Genomic DNA, 20761 nt, shown 5'->3' with positions numbered 1-20761 from the left:
TTGGCTATAGAATCAGATGAACTTGGGTCTGATTCTAGGATCTGCCACTTTCTGTCTGTGTGCTTTGGGGCAGGGCTATAACCTCTCTGAGCCTCAGATTCCTCATCTGAGTGGGAAGGATGACAGGGTTGTCGTGAGCGTGATGTGAACTAACACATATAAAACACTTAGCGTGGTCCTCGACCCAGGTAAATGCTTAGTAAATGGGAGCCTTTGAGGGGCAGACTGGTTTACAGCTCCCGGCCAACCAGCTGCATCCACGAAGCATGTAGAAAGATGAGCAGAGAGGAAACGTGTTTCAAACACGCAAAGCTGCACTTTCTGGAAGAGGGTGACGGTGAACTCCGCGTGGCTCCTGGATGGGGCTCTGGAGGGCAGGCTTTCCGTGATGAGAAGGAAGCGTCTTGGGAGGACCAGAAACTTAGAGAGAACTTGTCCTCAGAAGTAGTGAAATCCTGGTGTAGGAGCTGCTCACGCAGCTGCAGGAGGGGAGGCCGCAGGGGGAGTCGGCCTTCTGGGAGGAGGTTGGGTTAGCCGAGAGTTCCAGCCACCCCCAGGAGTCCAGTCTTCGGCTTCCACACTCTGGTTCCATGAGGCTGAGGACCCGGATTCTGCCCCAGGGAGGCCAGCACTGAGGATAAGTCTCGAGTCTCGGTGGGCCCCAGTGGCCTTCTCCAGCCCTTGCCCTTCTTGGACACCTTGAGTAGGTGGGATGGGACAGTGTGTGTGTGTGTGTGTGTGTGTGTGTGTGTGTGTGTGTGTGTGGCAGCTATGAGGCAAAGGCATGGCTGAAGGTGATTCTCAAACCCAAGTGGGTGGATGGGAAGGGGCCGGTTTCAGCAGAACAAAGTCTGAGTTTGGATGACAGAGGCCAAAGCCCCAGAATTTTCTCTGGCAGCTAAGGGGATAGGCTCTGAACAGGGAGAGAGGTAGACACTTCCCCGGGGCAGGAATTAGGATCCTGCTCAGGACACACTTGTGTGTTGAGAATTGGCTCAGGAGAGGTGCGTCTGCTGCTGACAGCCCCTGCCCCTGCCCAGGCCTTCTGATGGCCACCAGCCCCCAGAGGAGAGTGGCACCCTGGCACCCGGTTTCTCAGGGACAGGCCCCAGGATGGGCTCCTGCCTCTTCCTCTGCTCTGCTCATCGCCAGAGGGGCTGAGGCAGACCTGCAAGGAAACGCAGGACACATTCTTTACCCTGAGGGGCAGGCAAAGGCACTGCGGCTTGTTCCTGTGCCAACACGGACATCTGGGCTAGCATCAAAGCTTCTGTATGGGGGGGGGGGGGGGGGGGGTCATGGCTGAAGCCCCTCCTTTGAGGTTGCTGGGACGGGCTCCTCTCACCTCTGCTCGCCCTCTAGTTAGAGCCCCCTCTAATGGTGCATGTGTGTAAGGTGAGGGCAGGTGGCTGGGCTGCAGGGAGAAGGCGGGGAAGAACCGCAGGGGAGTCTTTTTCACTCGCAGTAGGCGCTCCAGGGTCAGCTCTCCCCCTTGAAGGACAGGTCCCCTTCAGCCTATGGCCCCCAGAAGTCACCAAAGCAGCAAAAGATTTCTCTTTATTGTTCTCACTGGGGGTGGGGGAGGTGGGCAGGTAGGAGTTAAGGCTCCTCGCGGAATATAAAGCGGCTCGGCGGGGCGGGCGAGGAGACTTGAGCCAGGCATCTAGAGGTCAAGGCCCGGCCTGGAGAAGGAAGTCCCTGCGGCTCCGGTATCCCCACCCCCACCCCAGGGGCTTCCTTTCCCTCCAGCCCAACCTGCCCCCAGTTCTGCAGCTCCCGATCGATCGATCGATCGATCGGTGCCAGCCTGCCCAGGCTCTCCTACCTGGGGCCCTGGGAGGAGGTCAGTGGTTAGGGTTTCCCGGTGTTCTGTTGGGGAGGTTTCCTAGCATTCTCTGGTAGCGGTTTCACGGTGTTTGCTGGTGGACTTTTTGTGGTGTTCGCGGCATTCTTGGGGTTTTGAACGTTTTTCGATTTCTTGGGGTCCTTAGACTTCACGCTGGGGAACACACGTCTTTGCACAGATCACGGGGCGGCCAGGAGCGGTGGGTGGGGGTGCGGGTGGCGTCCGTTTCCTCCCCCACCCCCACCCCCTCCGTCCTCCCTCCCGCTCTCCCCCCACCCCGCCCACCTGCTGTTGAAGAGCTTCTCCAGGTACTTGTTGAAGTGGGCTAAGTTGGGAGAGCCAATCGGCAGCCCTGGGCCCGGGGGGCTGCGGCAGCCGCAGTTCCTCGCCCAGGGCGCCCCGGGGCCGCAGCAGCAGCAGCGGCAGCAGGCACACCAGGACCAGTGCGCACGCGCAGCGCAGAGACGGCGTCTGGGCGGGGGGGCAGACAGAGCCGCGGGGGAGGGGCGTGTCACGTGACGCCCACTCGGGGGCCCCGTGGCCGGGTGGGCGAGCCCCGCGCCGGCGCTCACGCTCAGCGGCGCGTCTGCCTCTGGGACGCACACAGGCGCGCGAGGCCGTCAGGGACGTCCCGGTGCCCAGGTGTCCCGACCGAGAGGGACGCAGCTGGACCCGCAGTGATGCGTCTGCGCGCGCAAAGCACCGGGGAAACGCGGCTGGCGGGCATGAACCGGGACGCGCGCCCTCGGATGGACCGGGAGGACTGCGTGGAGCCAGCGGTCAGCTCCCCCCCTCCAACCTCTCTCTCTCTCTGTCTCTGTCTCTCTCTCGCCTCCTTGCTGTTCCTCAAAAATGCCAGACGGGCCGTTCTCCAGGGCCTGGAAGACGTCTTCCAGGGGCCCGCAGGGCCAACTTCCTCCTCGCCTCGGGCATCAGCTCAAAATCAACCTCCTAAATGGGTCCCACCCCTGTTTACAATTGCAGCCCATCCCTTCATCTGGTTCTACTTTCCCCCTCCATTTCACCTTTAACCTTTATATTCTGTGCTTTTAAAAATTGTCTTCATCTCTCCCAAGAGGCACGCCCCGCCCCCCGCCAGTGGAAGCACCATCACCCCTGGGCCTTTTGCCTGTTTTGCTCACGGATGTAGCACAAGCACCTAGAACAGTGCCTGACGTTTCGCAGGTGCTCAATAAAACATGTTACGTGAATGCCTAATGTGGCCACATCCTGGAAAGCCCGCCCGGGGATCCCCACGTATGCCCCCAGCCGTGCACGGAGAATTTTGTGCTGGCGACCCACGCGCCCGTCTGGTGACTCACAGACTGTGATGCCCATTCACTTAATACACACCCTCCAGGGCCTCTGGGACCCTCAGCCCTCTCTTGACCAGGCACGCCCCTCATCCTCCCTGCCCAAAGCAGGGGCAGGAGACCCTGGCAGCTGTTCTGGCCATCAGATTGGCAGAAGGGGCTGCCCTGGCCTCACTCCTTCATGCCCTTAGTGCCTGGGGAAGGGCCCTTGGTGCCAGCCTCCGTCCCCAAGCTCCTGGAGAGCACAGCTGACAGGGGTCCCGGACTTGGCCATCAGACATTACCATGGTTCTGGGCAGGCGCAGAGCGGCACAGCGGAAGGGCATCTGTCCAGGATCCCCCCGGGCTCTTTATATCCATGCCCCCTTCCCCGCTAAGGTCCCCCCACCCCAGCTCGGCTTCCTCCCGCCCCTGTGTCCTAACCTGGGAGTTGGGAACAGGGAGAAAGCGGGGGTGGAAGCACATGGACTGCCAGCTGCCCCGACCCCGGGCACAGTTCCTGCCAGGGGCCCAGAGGTGTGGGCGGCGGAGGCGGGACCCACTGGGGAGGAGGGTCACGTTTTGCTTCGAGTGTAAAGATTCTAGGGAGGGACAGTCTCGGGTTGAGAAGGGGCGGAGCTTTGCCCAGGGGCTGTTCTTGGGGTTGGGAGGGGGCTGTGCTGAGAGACCAGGTGCGCTTCCCCCCCACCCCCAGCCGGGGCCTCAGCAGCCCTACTCCTGGCTTCAGGGCTGCTGGCAGGGGCATGGGTGAAGTTAAGGTTTCTGCCTTTAGGACTGCAAGCCCTACTGCTCATCCTGGAGATTTTCACGGCCTGTGTAGCCACCTTGGAGACCCTGATGGGAGACCTGCAGAACTTTCTAAAGTGTGGTGGGCCTTGGCTGCCTCAGTGATGAACTCAGGCCTTGATCTGCCTCAGGTCACAGAGCTTTGGCCGTGCGGCCCGTCAGGGCCCCTCTACCTGCCCAACGGTGCTGCTTTTCTGTGGCGGGGTTGTAAAAAGAGGACTGAAGCTTTTTCATGCCAGTCCCTGTCTCCCTGCTCCCCGCCCCCAGAAGGGACACAGTAGGAAGAGCAGGGGCTTCTGGGTAGGAATCCTCACTTTACCACTTCCTGGTGGTGTAACCCTGATTAAGGGGCATTATCTCCCCTGAGCCTCCGCATCCTCACCTGTGAAATGGAGCTGACCACACCAATAGCCTTGGGGTTGTTGTGAGCAGTTGAGTAGGATGATGTAGCTGAAGCCCTTGGGCAGCTTCTGGCACACAATGATGTGAGCCCCCCCACTCAGGGATGCACCCTCTGCCCCCATCCTCACTTCTCCCTTGGGGGAAGGGATGAGAAACTCAATGTCAGTGTCACCAAAGTTTCTACGATGCTTCAGCAGCCAAGTGAGACGGGACTGCGTTCCCAGAGAGCCAAGACTCTCAAGAAAAAGAAATGAGGTTCCTATGATAAAATTCCATAGTGCAGATTGGGAGGAGAGATGTAGATATCAGTGTAGATATCAAATGTAGGTATCAGATGTAGATATCAAATCCCAACAAATGGGCCATATATATATTTAAGTTAGTTTACTTTGAGAGAGAGAGAGAGAGAGAGAGAGAGAGAGAGAGAGATAGCATGCCCTTGCTCAAGCGAGGGCAGAGCAGAGAGAGACTCCCAAGTACTGGCTCGAACTCACGAACCGTGAGATCATGACCTGAGCCAAAATCAAGAGTTGGATGCTTAACTGGCTGGCCACCCGGGTGCCCACAAACAGGCTATCTTTTATTTCATCTAGGCACAAGCCCACTGTTGATGACCCCGTGCCTGAAAGAGCTCAAATGATGTGTCCTCGTACAGCCTTGGCTTTGAGGACCCAAACTGCCCTTACAAACCCCAGGGCTTTCACTCTCAGTCCCTCACTCTTCTCCACTCACTCACTCATTCCAGGAACTGTCACGTTTCTGAGGGATGGTGTTCCTCTACCCTCCTTCCTGGCAGAAGAAGAGAAAATGCTTGATGGGGTGAGCAGGCTGGGGAAGGAGGCAGAAAGCACTGAATATTATTATCACAATCACAAAATATTATCACAGTCCTCATAGCCCTGCCGAGTATCTTGTCTATTTATTTACTAATAACTGATAATCACTGCAGTTGCTCAGTCCCGGGTACCGGGAGAAGCACTCTGATGCAGCGTCTCTAATTTCAGTGACGCCTGCAGGCATCATCAACTGCTTTTGCGTTTGAGGAAACGGACTCAGAGAAGTTATGAGACTACCCAAGGCTAGTGGGGCTGAGACGCGAGCTCAGGACTGTCTCAGATCTGGAGAAGCGGTCCCAGCTTCTTGGAAAGCCACCCTGTCTCTGTCCCTCGGGATTCAGGCCATCTGCAGTTCGGAGTTCCCCTCGATCACTTCTCAGTCCCTTGGCCTGTCAGCTACTCCTGACTCTGAGTGGGGTTTCTCGCCATGCTCTGCACCCCCTCCCCCCTTTCCATTCTCCCTCCATCTGCTTGGCTCTGTTTCTCCTAGACGCCTTTTTGAGTAAACTCTTCCCTGTTCCTCCAGGTCTGGTGGTCAAGACACAGGCACTGGTATCAGAAGGACCTGGGTTCCAAGCCTGGCATAATCGCTCGTTGGCTGTGTGTCCCTAGACAAGTCGCTTTGCTTCTCTGATCATGGTGTCCTCAGCTATGGGGGAAACACCAGGGCTAGGTCATGGGGCTATTGGGAGACGAAGCTGAGAGAAGGATTCTCAGGCTTCCGGCCCCAAGTCTTCCTTGAATTTTGTGAGTTGTCCCAGGACCCTTCAGAGAACCCCCCTCTTTTGCTTCATCTGGTCTTAAATCGGATTTTTACTTGCTACGGAGCCAAACCAAAGCAAACTGGAAAAAAAAAAAAAACAAAAAAAAACAAAAAAAAACTTTGGCTAACAAGCCTTCCATTATTTCCTGGATTAAACCCAAACTTCTTAGCATGACGTTTGAGGTCGCTCACAATGTGACCACAGCCCACTTAAAAAAACACACAAAGCCTTCAAACACAATTTTATAGGAGTATAATTTAAACACAATAAAATTCGCCTATTTGAAGTGTACAGGCGGATGAGTTTTGACAAATGTGTAACCACCCCCACAGTCAAGACACAGAACATTTCCATCGCCTGAGCTGGTTCGCTCCTGCCTCTTTCCAGTTCATCTGGCCCCAAATGACTAGTGATTTGATCTCTATAGATTAGTTTTGCCTGTTTCCGACTTCGTATAAATGGCATCAAACAGTCTGTTCTTTTTGTCTGGCTTCTCCCACTCAGCATAACGTTTTTGACATTCTCTTGTATTGCCAGGCACATCGGCCATTTGTTGTTTTTCTTTATTGCTGAGTAGAATTGTCCCTGGATGAGGGTGTACCGACCATCGGTTTATCATTCCCCTGTCCTGGAAGTTGGCTTTTCCACCCACTCTCTTTAGCCACATCACCTGCTCATGGGCAGGTTCTTCCCTCAACGTACCTGTCCGACCCTCCGCCTGTTAAGACTCCAGTGGCCTCCCGAACAGCTCTGCACTTTCGTACCCCAGCCCTTGCTTGTCCCTTCTATCTGGAATGAGCGTCTTCCACTCTTCTGCCCGGCACAGTTCCAGGTGGGACTCCCTTCTGGCCGTTCCTTTTCTGCGAAGCCTCCCCCGTCCCCTCCCTGCCCTACCCCGGGGTCCTTGGCTCCTCTGCAGAGAGGATATCCGGATATCGAGAGGCAGATATCCACTAACTAGCCTGGCAGTCCTCACCCGTCCGCACGCCAGGCCCATCGTCTGATGATGATCCCTTACCTATTCCCATCCTTGGCTGTACACTGGAATGACCCGGAGGACTTTCCAACTACCACTATACGGTCCTGCCCCCAGAGTCCGCACTGTGTAATCGATCACCCACCTGATGGCAGGCAGGGCTTTAGGTGCTGGAGTTACAGTAGTCAATGAGATATAGTCACTATCTTCAAAGAACCTCACAGTAGTGGGAGTAGGTACTTCTCGAATGGACTAGTTAATAGTTCAAGAACGATCTACCAAGATACCACCTCTTGGAAATCCCTGTTGGGGACTTGGGGCCGGAAGCCTGAGGGTTTTGGGGGGCGCCTGGGTGGCTCAGTCAGTTAAGCGTCTGACTTCCGCTCAGGTCACGATCTCACGGTTCGTGAGTTCGAGCCCCGCGTCGGGCTCTGTGCTGACAGCTCAGAGCCTGGAGCCTGCTTCGGATTCTGTGTCTCCCTCTGTCTCTGCCTCTCCCCCGCTCATGCTCTGTCTCTCTCCTTAAAAAATAAATAAAAACATTTTTTAAAAGTTAAAAAAAAAAAGAAAGAAGGTTATTAGCCCCTTTATGAGCAGAGTGGGAAGTTGTCAGCTTGGATACGTATTTTGATGGAGTGGGAAGGGAATTCAGGAAACGGATTCCAATTCCCAAACCTCCCATTTTGTAGATGAGAAAAGCCAAGGCCAAGTAGCCAGGTTTTCTGCACTCGAGGAGGAAGGGGGTCTCTAAAAGCCAGAAGGTTCTTGCCTTAGGGCTTCACTGCTAGCCACTCTTGAGAACTGCTCAGCTGTTCTCAAGCCCAGGGTCGGATGCCAAGTTAATAAAAGATTTAGGACCCACTCGCTAAAGTATTTTAATCAAGCCTAGACAAATTCAGGATTACTTTAAGCTGTGATGGATAACAGCGAAGGATTAACTAGAAAGACTACAAATTGTGTGTAGAAGTTAATTTCTTGTAATGCTGATAATTTTATGCACTGTCTTAAATTAAGTCGCATTTAAATGTTATGTAAGTGCAGCAGTTTCTGTGAGTTATCATATTTTTGTAGACTGGAGAACAATTTATAGAAAACTAAGCAAGTTTCTTTACTAACAAAACCTGCTAAAGCTTAGCTCTGCCACTTGCTTGCTGTGCGATCCTGGGCAGACAAGTCACTGAACTCGTCTAACCTTTCATTTCTTCGTCTACGAAGAAATGAAAGCCAGAAATAGTACCTATGAAGTAAGGCGCAGCATCTACGGTGGAGCCCGAGGCCGCACGACCTGGGGCCAAATCGCCGCTCCATCACCTAGCAGTGGAACGCCTCTGGGCAAATTTCTTAGTCTCTGTGGCCCCCAGTGCCTTCATCTGTAAAATGGGGTCATAGTAGTCCGCCTCTCGACGAGTTGTTATGAGGACCAAAGGCATGTATACGGGCGAAGGGACTGGAACTGTTGCAGGCCGAGGGTTCACAAACGGCCGCTGTGGTGCGGACCGTGGTTGGAGCACGGAGCGGCAGCCCACGAGTGCAGGATAAAGCTTTGAATTATGAGTAAGCTTTCTGAAAATTAAAAGGAGGCAAATCTCAGCCGTGGGGGTGAAGTGACTAGGCAAATGCCCCAGACACAGTGGAAAGGAAAGAGCTACCCCACTTCTCCTAATTCCATACTATCTCTCCTCCTCCCCCAGGAAGCATGGAATAGGGCCCATCTGGCCATCTGGCCCAGGAAGTAGGAGGCTGGGGCACTCCGGTGCTGTCAGAGTTCAATTCTCACGGCAGGCACTAGAGACAGCTCGGGGCAAAGCAGGCTTTGCGTGTTAGCTGTGACCCCGAAAGTGGTGACCTCAGACAGGAGAGTGCACATCGTGGGCCCAGTGTGGCTAAACCCCGATGCGGAGGGCAGGAGAAGATGGTGGTGGGGAGGCTTGGAGCTGAGCAGTTGGAGCCAAGCAGGGCTGGGGGCGAAGAGCCTTTGCTGTGTGTGTCAGGGGAGGGGCAGAACACGGATCGGGGCCTGGGGCCTCCCTGCATTCCCGGGAAGGGGCCATGGCCAGGGCATGCCCTGAGCAACATTGCCATGGTTCACAAAGCACTTTTATGTGGGTCACCCGCTCCAGTCTATACAGAGCCTGTGAGATGGATATTACCCAGCCCAGGCCAAACTGGTCTTGCCTGAAGTCTCCCAGCAAGCCGCCCTAATGATCTCCACGGCCCCGTCCCTTCTGTCTCTGCCCCAGCCCCACTCTGCAAGTGCTCCCTTGGCCCAGGGTGTGGGTGCGTGCATGCACGCCCGCACACGCAGCCCTCTTCCAGGTCACCGATTCAAGCAGGGACACCCCTCTCTCCTTTCTTTCTGTCTCTAAACAACAACTCAAGTGCCTCACACAGCCCACAGGGCATACGTATATTCCCACTGTCTATAGCCTCCCTCCACTCTCTCCCCCTTTGGCCCCTCATCCCTGCCTGTCCAGGGCTACAGGAGCAGTCCAGGGCATAATCGGTTTACGAAGGTCTCCAGCAATGGATATTGGGTTTTGGGGCTACTGGGGTGGCTAGCAAGACTCCCTCCCACTCTTAAGGTCTGCACTGCCTTTTGCAAGCTCGTCCCTACTCTGGTGATGGGCTTCTTATTCCTGGCCCCCTGATATGGTGTCCACAGCAAAGCCCTCGGCACCCTGGTGGGGGAAATGGAGGAAGAAGAGGAAAAGAGAAGTGGGTGGCACAGACAGGGCTGGGCAAGGTGCCACCAATGGTTGTGTGGGCAGCGGGAAGAGGACACACAATCCATACCAAATACCTGGGGATCCAGAAGCCCTGGGACGTCCCATGCCCTGGAGGACCTGAGGTCAGTTATGGGCACACCAGATATCCAGAGGCAGAGATTAAACATCCACTGCCCAGAGGGCACCTTGCTAGAGCCTCTTCGACCCAGACCCAAAGGGGAACATTTTCGGAGCACTTTCTGTGTGCCTTGCATTGTGGCAGCCACTTTACATCTGTCCTCTCCCAAGGTGGAGGCTGTTATGCCCATTGTACACATGAAAAAAATTGAGACCCAGAGAGGTAACTGGCCTGGGACACACACATCACCCACGTATATATATGCAGTGAGAGTTTCAAACTTGTTTGTTTGTTTATCTATTTATCTATTTATTTATTTTATTGAGAGATATAGCCAATAGGAAAGATTTCCAGAACAAGACTGGCAAGTTGCAGCGGTGGGGGGTGAGAAGTTGAAGCGGGTGGGTGTAGACAGACTTGGGATAGCTGTTGGCGGCCCCTGCTGGCCATTATCGGGAGTGTAACATCACTCTACACTGCGCGAGAGCTGCCTGAAACTCACAACAGCCGCTCTCTCTGTGTCCTGATTCCCAAAGCCCTGGGATGAACATCCACCAGAGGAAAGCCTTGATTTTAGGGGAAGCAGAGACACTGCCTGCACCCTTGTGACCTGCGGAGGCTGGAAGACCGAACTAATTACAGACCACAGAGAAGACTCTATCCCCCTCGCCCTTTCCCCCTTTTCCCAGCACGGTGGGCAGCCACTGACTGGCATGGGATGCATTGTGAACCTCTCCAACCGGCTTCCCTTCTCAGCTACTCTATCTCCCACCAGTAGTACCTCTCATTCCTTGGGGACCGCTTACTGCACCTCTGTTATGACATTCAACTATACCACCAGGCACCCCCTGCCTCCCCGATCTCCACCCCAGTCTGTGAGCTCCAGGAGATCAGGAGTCACTGAACCTGGCATCCAAGCTGGCATCTGACTCAGTATGATGGAAGCTGGCCCCTTGTCTGAAACAGAATAGGAGCATCCTACTCTGCATCAAGAAATTCAGGGGCACCTGGGTGGCGCAGTCGGTTAAGCGTCCGACTTCAGCCAGGTCACGATCTCGCGGTCCGTGAGTTCGAGCCCCGCGTCAGGCTCTGGGCTGATGGCTCGGAGCCTGGAGCCTGGTTCCGATTCTGTGTCTCCCTCTCTCTCTGCCCCTCCCCCGTTCATGCTCTGTCTCTCTCTGTCCCAAAAATAAATTAAAAAAACGTTGAAAAAAAAAAAAGAAATTCTTCTCCCCACACCAGAACCTCACCGGGCTGTTGTGAGAATCAGCTTATCAGTTGTAAGGTCCTAAAAAGATGTGAGGGGCTGGCATTCTGTAAGGCCCTTTTAGAAAGATACTTGTTGACTGACTACTGGGGTGTGTATGTGGGGGAAAGCAGCTGGTAAAAATAACAAATTGGGCTCCACCTCCCTCGTGGACCAGAGTCTGGGATTCCACCTTGTCCTGGGGATCCTGAATGGAATTGAAGGTTTGTTATGGGTTGCTATGGCATAATAGCTGCCTGATGGAGAAGTAATTAATATTTTGGAAGGATTCAAGATCCTTCCACTTCCCAACCAAATGCAATGAGCTGAGTGATTCTCTGCTCAGACGTGGACAGGTGACAGTGGAGGGTAGCCTTCATAATGGGAAGGGGACTTTTTTTCTGAGTTGAATTAGGAGGATCCTCTGGTTTGAGGGCTGAGGAGGGGGTTGACAACCGTGCTCCAGCAAGCTTCTGGTTGGCAACTGAAGCCTGCAATTCCAGTATTCACCATCTGGGGTCGCTAACTACCTTTCTTCTTCTCCCTCAGTAAGGGCGGAGAGCATGGATGCTCATGGCTTTCAGCAGAGTTTGGCCTGGTGTTATGCCTTTTCCCTATACCTATATAACCAAGAGCCCTCCAGAGCTCATCAGGGGTGAACTGAGTCTCTTGGGGCCCTGGGGCCAGTCTCCTGCTTCCTGGATGGAATCGCAAGTCAAGCCCATTTCTGAGATTTCCAAGCAAGATTCCAGGATGTAGACCATTTCTCTCTCTCTCTCTCTCATTTAAAATGTTTATCTTGAGAGCGAGAGCGTGCACGTGCAAGTCAGGGACCTGCAGAGAGAGAGGGGGAGAGAAAAAAAAAAAAAAAAAAGACTCCCAAGCTAGCTGTCAGCGCAGAGCTGACTTGGGGCTTGATCTCACATGAGATCATGACTTGAGCTGAAATCAAGAAGCAGAGACGTAACGGACTGAGCACCCAGGCGCCCCTTTCTTTCTTTCTTCTTTAAGATTTTTTAAAAAGTAATTTTGACACTCAAAGTGGGACTTAAACTTCCAACTCAGAGATCAAGAGCCGCAAGCACCACCAATGAGACAGCCAGGAGCTTCGTTCCATTTCTGACATTAGGATCCCAGCTAGCAAGAAAGAGGGATAATCTCTGCATATTCCGGAAGGCAATTGGAGGGGGTGGGAGAACACTGAAGTCAGAAAGGTACCGTGGCTGGCCCCAAATGCTCAGCCCTTTGAACCAAGGATGGTCTCCAGGCTGAACTTCCAAGTATTCAAGGCCATACACTATCTTTTACAAGCAGGTCTGGGGTGGAGCCAGAGGCTGGGCTAAGGCAGGCAACTAACTGGGTTTAACACTTTATTTACTTCTTGAGATGGAACTCTGAAGACGGATAGCAAGTTACTTCTTTCCCTATTCCGTAGGAAGGGTATGGACTAGCTCTCCGATCCAGACTTAAAATAAGATCTCAAACTACTCCTGGAAGACATTTCCCCCATTTTTGCAAATTCTTCCAGAGTGGCCGGGATCCAGCTATCCACCATTCGAGTCCTTCGAAGCTGCCCCTGAGCCCGAGACCCTCTGGGGATGGGTCTCTTGCCCCTTGGGGAATCTCCCTAAAGGGAACTCCTGTTCCCTTTTCCGAAGCGGGGAGCAGGATAGCGGGGAGAGGCGAGGCCCGCCTGAAACTGGAGCGCGGGTCTAAGCGGAGAGAAGGGAGCAATCTTTCACCATCGCCCTTTTAAGGGATCGCTGGGCGCCGAGGGACACGGGTGGGTACAGGTCCCAGCCTGTGCTTCCCCGAGTGGAAAGAGAGCAGGGGGTCTTGGACTGTGCGGTGTCTCCCAAACCACCACCTCCCCGCCTACCCTCCAGCCGCTCGGGAAGGCTACTTTCTCCGGCCTTTCCCGCGACGTCCGTATCCCCCTCCCTTCCTCTCCCCTCTCCGTCTCCGCCCCCTCGCGCAGAGGAGGCCTTGCCGCTTTAAGAGCCAGGGTAACGATTGACAAGCAATAAACGCGGAGAGCCGGGTTGCGCTGGAGCCGCACCGAGCTACGGGCTCCCCGGGGCGCAGGTAGGCGCCCCCCCCACCCCTGGGCCAGCGCTCACCCCAAGGTCCTCGCTTCCTCTTCGTGCAGGTACAGCACTTGGGGCCCTATTCTCTGGGTCCGGTTTTCCCCGGGTCCCTTCCCTCGGGTCCATCCCCTCCCTCTCCACCTCACTCCTCCCTTCCTCTCTCGGGGGGCTCCTAGGGAGAAATCAAAGCCCGGTGTCCCGTGATGCTGCCCCCGCGGTTAGGGCTGTAAAGTGACATCGGGCTCAGAGCTGGTGAGCTGAGCGAGGCTCCGGTATCCGCGAGGCCTCTTCGGGGGCCGTGCGGATTCGGGGGACTTTGGAGCCGGGCATTACGTAAGAACCGCGCTGTTAGCGCTTCCGGGAGGTGGGGGCGCGAGACAGAGGTTGCGTGGGTCCCCGTGGCCCCTCAGACCCCCTTGGGAGGTCAACACTTCAACCTACCCTGGGAAGGGGTCCTGGGAAGGGGGGCGCGCTGCTTCTTTCGCCTCCCAGGCTGTAGCGGGGGCGGGTCGGGGTCGAAGGCCAGGGCTACGGCCTGGAGACCTGGGAGGGGATCGGTGCCAGGAGCGAGGAGCCGGGGTCAGAAAGTTAGGTCAACTAAGGGGCGGGGGGAGTGAGGCGGGGGGCATCCAGTCAGTGACCTCATCCCCTAGACTCCCGCGGGCGCGCTTGCAAAGAGCCTTCTTTGATGGCTCGCAACACGCCCCCCTTCCCCCAGGTCCTAGCGCCCGGCGGGTTGGGGGCCGAGCCGGTGGGGCTGGGGCTCTCTGATTGTCGGTGCGTGCAGGTCCGCACGTCCCTAGACCCCCATCCTTTAGGCTGTCTACCCCTCCCCACGATCTATCGGTCTTCAAAGCTCCTTTGTCAGACCTTTCTCCTCAACATCTCTTTGTATGTGTATTGAGGGAAGGGTCCGCATCACCTACTGACCCTGGGTGGTGTGGATGGTCTGGAGGTTGGGGTGAGAGGACACCGAGGCGCAGGGTTTTGGAAGCCGAGAAGCGCGTTCCCAGAAGCCTGGGCCCCGGACCTTGGCCCAGAGCCAGCCTGGCTTGCCTGGCACTGCTGTTCTCATGTGGGCACAAGCCAGGCCCCGCCCTCTCAGAGGCCTGGGTGGGGGTGGGGAAGAGCTAGCCGATGCTGTGGGAACGGATTACCCAGAGAAAAACCCAGGCAGGCTGGGCAAGACTCCAGGGGACAGGATCCTCCCTGCCTCTTCTCACCTTCCGCTCTCTAAGGAAGGAAGATGTCTGGAGTCCCCTCTGCCAATAACTGGCGGGGAGAACGGCACCAGCCAGGAGAATGCCCCAGGTTCCAGGTGGTCAGGACTTTGGATGGGGGAGGAGGGAAGGAATCCGGACAGCAGGGGTTGGCGTGGGGGCACTGGCTGGCACAGTAGATGCTGGGCATTTCTCCCAGCCTGGGTGCTAACCTCACGGGGGGGGGGTGCCCTTCTTCTCCCCTAAAACTCCTTTCTTCCATGTCTTTAAGGGGCAGATCCAGGAGGAAGCGAAGTCTTCCCCGAGTCTTTGTAATTTCTGCTACCTGAGCTCAGGTGACCAGCTCTGGCCTGGGGGTGGCAGGCATGGGACCAGGGAGGGTTGTATTAAAATCTGGTATTGGTCCCTCTGGGGAGAGTCCTTTTTTTAGGGGGAGGTGAAGGTGTGGCTCCCTACGCCCAGGGCCCAGCAGGCATTCAGTCCTAAAGTGGGCACTGCCAGCTGCTTCCCTCCTCTCCCCCACCCCTGCTGGGAGCCACTCACTGCCTCTAGTTGTCACGGCAACTGGGAATTAGGGTTTTCACCAGCAGCAAGTGCCCAGGAAGGCGAAGGGAGGAAAAGGTAGTGGGTGGCTCCCTTGCACACACCCCGCCCCCCCACTGGAGACTGGGGAGCCCACTGCTTTCCTTGCCCCAGCTCTGGGCTAAAAAGAGGCAAAGGGAGAAAGAGGAAGTCAGAGAGGGCTTGGGAAGGCATGACTTCATTTCTGTCGGCCAGACAGACGAACGATTGTAGAGCATCTCCACTGGCTACGTCTAGGTTCCAGAAGCAAAATAAAACAGGTGTAGTTCTTGACTTCATGCAGCTTACAGCCTGGGAATGCCCATCTTTCCTGCTTTTGCCTCAAATTCTGGACTCTTACCCTCCCCCCTCAAAAAAAAAAATAAATGAATAAAGGACAGATGGCAGACAGAAACATTTAAGATCCCGGGTTTTCATTGTAGCTCTCTATATTAGCTCTGTGACCTTAGGCAAAGCAACGAACCTCTCTGATCCTTCATTTCCTCCTCCTTGGAGGAATGGGCATGTAATATGTGCTCTTCCTGCCTTCCTGTGGGATCATACAGTCTCTGGGTAATGCCCTGATCCTGAGGGGAACCCCCCTCCCCCCCCCCCACCACCACCACCACCGCCGTTCCTTCCCCATTGCTGTGCCATTGTTCCTTCTCATTCGTTTTCCTCCCCTCCTCCAGGAGAGACACTGCAGAGCCCTTGCAGACCTCACCATGCCAGTTGCTGCCACCAACTCTGAGTCTGGTAAGAAGGGGCTGAGGATGTCAGTTTGTATCAGTGGTTCAGAGAGTGCCAGGCAGGGGCTTGGGGTTGGAGAGCAGCAGTCGGGCACGTCCACGGCTACCTGGCTACCTCTAAGGATAAACTGGCCCCCACTGCTGCTCCATCCTGCCACTCAGCCTTTCCTTCCAGCTGCTTCTATGGCCCTGCTGCGTCTGCCCCAGGGTGGGGCTAGAGACGTGGCACAGCTCACCTCCGTGGAGGGCAGGGACTTGTGCGCTCCGGAGACGATCCACAGTATTGCTGGAGGGCAATGGCACGGGGCCAGGCTGGTTGGGGAGGTGGCCCTTAGGAGCTGGCCCTTGGAGGATGGCTTGGGAGTAGAGGGACTATAGCAGAACAGCCTGGGGCTGAGAAGTCCACAGTGAGGTGCCCACCAGACAGGTGGAGTAAACCAGCATGTGCCAGCGACATGTGCGTCTATGTGTGCTGGGACATAAGGACCTGTGTGTGGGGAGTGCCAGTTCAAGAAGCCTGGACCTGGTTCTGTAGGAGGTTTTAGGGCAAGGGAGTGAGCCGCCCAGATGAGCTCGGAAGCCTCAGGAGCAAATTACTTAACCTCTTGGGGCCTGCGTCTCCTCTTCTATCAAGAGGTTGATGTGAAATTCAAAGGCTCTGATGATATTTCCATCATAGGACTATTCACAGTTGTTATGCTGTGCTGCTGGGTTATTACCTCAATTAGGCTGTGACCTTGAGTGCTGTTTAGGACCTAGGTTTTCCCGTCTGTAACATGAGGCGATTGGACGAGAGAAGTGTTCTTAACTTTTCTTGGTCCTGAATCCCTTTGTGAGAATCTGATGACAGCTGTGGGCCCTCATCATAGACCAATGCTTCTATGTACAAAATCTGCATTCTACCCCAGGGGTTCATGGGCCCCCCTATGCTCGAGGCTAGGGGCCCTCACACTGTAATCTGATCTATCTGACCTCCTGTCCATGCAGCCCCTTCCCTTGCCTCTGCAAGACATTCCAGGCCTCCCAATTTGGTTAGAATGACTCCCCTGTCCCTCTCCTCTGAGAAAGTGAGCCAGGAAAGTGAAGGATGCTGTGAGTAGGCCAGACCCTAAACTGTGACACCCTTGTCCCCACAAGAAAGGCCTTTTCTCCATGTAGTAGAGGCACTGTACTAACGTCCCCCAGCTTTGACAGCCTTGGAGGGCTCAGTGCCCCTACCTCCTGTCCAGCCTGCTCCCACCCTGCTCCAGGCTGCCTGGGCCCCACTGTAAGCTGCTTGGGAGTTAATTAAGCCCATCCCTGAGCCCGTGATTAAAGGCCTCTCAATCTGGGGCTGCCCAGTAAACCCATTAATAGTGCCTGGAAGGGGTGTAGAGGGAGGGGAATTTGACTTCTTTGTTGCAGGCCAGTTGATGGGGGCATGGTGGGGGTGCAGTGGGGGGCCAGGCAGGGAGGGGAGTCTAGGGGCATGGGTACAGTCTGCTTCCTCTGAGGACTCCTGGGGACCCTGATCCCCTGGTGTTCTGCCATAGGCTACTTCTGCCTTCCCACATCCAAAGGAAGGAGGACAGGAGCAGGCTGCTTAACCTCTTGGAGCCTGAGTTTCCTTTTCTGTAAAGAGGTGATGTGAGACCCTGAGACCATGAGCCTCTCGGTCCTTCCTGCAGGCAGCCCTCTCTGCCTGCCCCAGGCTGGATTGGCCCCTGGCCTCAAAAATCTAATGATGGATCTGCCTCTTCTCGTTTGTGGCCGTTACACTTTCTACAGGCCTGATAGACAGATAGCAGTGCCCCTGCCTCTGAGTTCAGGGTCACCCTCCCTCTCCTCACTCCCTTCCCCGAGAGATCCCAGCCTGGGGATCTGCACAGTGAAGCTAACAATGTCCTCCTACCCTTCCCCACGGGTCAACATGGCCATTGTCATTGTGGAGTGGGATTCTCGCAGAGAGACCCAACTCTACTTCTAGTAGAGTGGAGGGCCCCCTTGGGGATGGGTTGGGAGATATGTGGGTTATGGCATGGGCTGGGTATTTAGAGAACTTACCCCTGGAGTCTCCAGACCTGCAGCCCTACCCTCTCTTCCCTCTTTACTTGACTCCCCCTTGTCTTTGAATCGAGGCTGGGATCTGGGCTGTTTGGAGGTGGAGCTGTCTCTTTAAATCTCTCTTGCATCCCTGGGTTAATGTCCTGGTGTGTAATCCCTCCTGCTGCCATGGCAACCAGGGGTGCGTTAGGACCTGGTGCCACTCCTCAGGGAATGGCTGGCTGGCTGGCTGGCTGGTGGCAGCAGCAGTGTCTGGAGGTGGCCTCATAGGTACAGGGTATCAGAGGAATGGAGGCACTGGGCTGGGGTGACTGCCAAGTCCTTTGCTCCTGCCCACCTGTGTCCCTGCTGCGAGAATGCACCTTCACCTTTTCCCTTCCCGGATGCCTGACTTGCCCACCAGGCGTCATCCCTAATCTAAGGGGAGAAGCTAATGCGTGATGGGGGAGGGGAGAGGCTGGCTGAGGTGTGGGGTCAGAAGGGCTTGAGGCACCCTCCCCTGCCCGCAGTAATAGTGCTCCCTTCCCCTCCTTTTCCTCCCTGTTCCCCCCCACCACCTCTTCTGCACCCCCCTCCACTCCCCCAAGGCTAGCAGGTAGGGGGAGGCATTTGGGGTTTGGGGTATCTGCCCCATGCCACTGCCACTGCCACTGCCCCTGGCAGTGAGAGTGCCCCTGGTACTGAGAGTCATTCTTGGGGGCTTCCTTTGATCCTGAGGGAGTCATCGTAAAGGAAACTGGGTCTGGAGAAGGAACATACAGTAGAGGTCTGAGGGCCAGAGGAGGAAGTGGCCTGGGTGGATTGGAGAAGAGACTTCCAGAAAAGGGGGGCGGGAACAAGCTGGGGCCAAATCCCCACCCCGCCTTAGGTTTCCTGCAGCTGGACTGTGAGAGGAGGGGTCTCTGAGCACCGCCTCAGTTGTGAAGGGGCAGCAGGCTGAACCCCCTGCCCCACAAACCTCCTCTCTGCCGCCTCCTCCCCACCCCCGCTGGTGCGAACACGGGTGGGGGGTGATCGGGCACCAGGAAGACCAGGTCTCCCTTTCCCTCGGCCCCACTCGCACCCTATCACCGCCCCCTCCCCACCCGGCTGCTCCAGTCGGGCTTTGGCCAATCAGCAGGGCGGGCAGGGAGTCTGAGCCTAGCTATTGGCTGATCCTGCAGAGGGCGCTCCCCGAGTCCCGCCTCCTCCAGCGCTGCCCTCCTTGGGCAGGGAAGGCAGCGACGGCTGCGTGGAGGCTACTCCAGGAGCCCCGGAGCCGGGGGTGGGGGGGTAGCCATGGCGGGCAGTCCGGGCAGCGGGGCCTCCTTGGAGGGTATATCCCTGGGCTCTTCTGAGGAAGCCGATCTCCAGAGGGAAGGTAGGGAAAGGCGGGGCGGGAGGCTGGGGGGAAAGCTGGACCCTTAATCTACTCTCCTCCCTAGGGGTTTGGGCATCTGGAGAGCGTGTCCTGGGAGCGGGCTCTCAGGAGCCTAAGGGTCTGGGGGCACAGCCTGCCAGGAGAGCTGGCCTGGGCAGAGGGCATTAACTCCCCTGCCTCTGTCCTCCTCCAAGGCTGACAGGCTTGTGAGCCTGTACGTGAGGATGGCCGGGGAGGGTGGATCCCAGGATGCCCTCGCAGAGCGGGCAGAGTCCCTACCCTGGCTTCTTTCCGAGGCCACTAAAGGCCTTGCAGGTCTCTGATCAATGCCAAGCCCGGGCCTGAGTAGGAGGGGTCTAGAGGGCTGGCTTGGATGCTGTTTCTGGAGAAGGTGGGGGGGGGGGGGGGGGAAAGAGGGGGTCCTTGAGCCATGACTGCTTCTCCAGTTCAGAGCCCCCTCCTCCTCGTCCCCATTCCTGCCTGGAGGAGGGGGCGCTGATGGGAGTGGTGAGAGGAGGCAGGGACTGTATCCACCCCTCCTCCATAGCTTGAGTGCTGTTACGTAGATGCAGGCGTGGGTGGCTGGGTGGCAGAGTAATGATACCCCCTGCCCATCTCTGCCCCCAGCTGGGCACATTCTGCTTCCCCCGTCCTCCCCCTAGAACCTGCCACAGCCAGGAGCTCCCACCTCTGTGGGTGGGTGAAGACGGCCCCTACCTCAGATCTCAGCAGCCACTGTGGTGGCCCAGTGTCAGGTGTTCTCGCGTCCTTGTTATGTCCCATGCCAGGCTGCGGGTTTGCTGATCTCTGGGCTGATTTGGTCTAACCTCTGCCCTTGGGTGCCCGTTTCCCCAGCTCCTGCCAATGTTCTGGGCCTCAGCTTTGGCTCTCTGTGTTCTATGTTAACCTCTCAATGGTAATAGATCACTCTCCGCCAGAACTGAAGGGCCTGTAGACACAGTTGCACCCACCCGTTTTGCAGGAGGGAAAGATCGAGGCCGGTGAGGGACCGTGACTTTTGAAAAATCACACTGAATTAGTGATACTGTTTGTACTGGGTACTGTAGAGGCTCTGGCCGCCTGCATGGCTGCCTGCTTGACTCTGGGCCTGCGCTCAGGGACACCCCCAAGTACTGTCTGTCTTATCCTTGAACCCTCTAGGTGCAGGTGGCTGAGTCCTGGGACCAGCCCATCCAGAGCTTGAGTGAGGAATCTGTGGTTCTCTGGTTTAGGACAGAACCTGGAACCTGACAACTGCTTCCGTTTCTCCCCCCACGCACCTCGAGTCCATTTTCTGCTTCCAGGAGCCTCCCACCTGCCCCGGCTGGCATTACCTAGGACCTAGAGAACAGGCCAAGCAAACTGCCCCCGTCCCCCCACCTCCCTTCCCCAGGCATTCAGGGGCCTGGAGTGTCGGTGCTGGGCATTGAGGGAATTGCTACTGGAGAGGGGCTGTCTTCTGTGGCGCACAGAGCAGGAGGGTGGGATTGCTGTGGTGTGTTTTGGCCTCCTGTGCCCAGCTGGTACCTGTGTCTCACTGCCCGTCCCTTCTTCCCAGCCATGCAGCAAGTCCTGGACAACCTGGGATCCCTCCCCAATGCCACGGGGGCCGCGGAGCTGGACCTGATCTTCCTTCGAGGCATTATGGAAAGTCCCATAGTAAGATCCCTGGCCAAGGTATAGCGCTTCAGGGAGGTGGGCCTAAGAGCACGGTGTCTGGGGAGGTTG

The 20761-nt window shown here is 56.2% G+C and overlaps 1 protein-coding gene across 6 annotated transcripts in view; it reads left to right on the top strand.

Moving 5' to 3' along the window:
• Window positions 1-12392: 12392 nt before the first annotated feature.
• MPP2 (membrane palmitoylated protein 2) overlaps window positions 12393-20761 on the top strand; it is a 29425-nt gene continuing 21056 nt past the window's right edge. Inside the window, exons 1-4 of one of the 6 annotated variants that reach the window (XM_030296386.1) lie at window positions 12641-13098; window positions 14592-14655; window positions 15574-15637; window positions 20592-20710. In XM_030296386.1, coding sequence (XP_030152246.1) covers window positions 15607-15637; window positions 20592-20710 — 150 coding nt within the window. In that variant the 5' untranslated portion in view covers window positions 12641-13098; window positions 14592-14655; window positions 15574-15606. Of the gene's footprint in view, window positions 12454-12640; window positions 13163-14591; window positions 14656-15573; window positions 15638-20591; window positions 20711-20761 lie in introns of those variants that run through there. The other 5 variants (XM_030296391.1, XM_030296385.1, XM_030296390.1 and 2 more) reach the window with 5 other exon arrangements.

This window comes from Lynx canadensis, chromosome E1, assembly GCF_007474595.2.
Source record: "Lynx canadensis isolate LIC74 chromosome E1, mLynCan4.pri.v2, whole genome shotgun sequence".
Taxonomy (NCBI): domain Eukaryota; kingdom Metazoa; phylum Chordata; class Mammalia; order Carnivora; family Felidae; genus Lynx; species Lynx canadensis.
The sequence above is the reverse complement of the archived record's forward strand: the minus strand, read 5'-3'. Positions and strand labels throughout refer to the sequence as shown.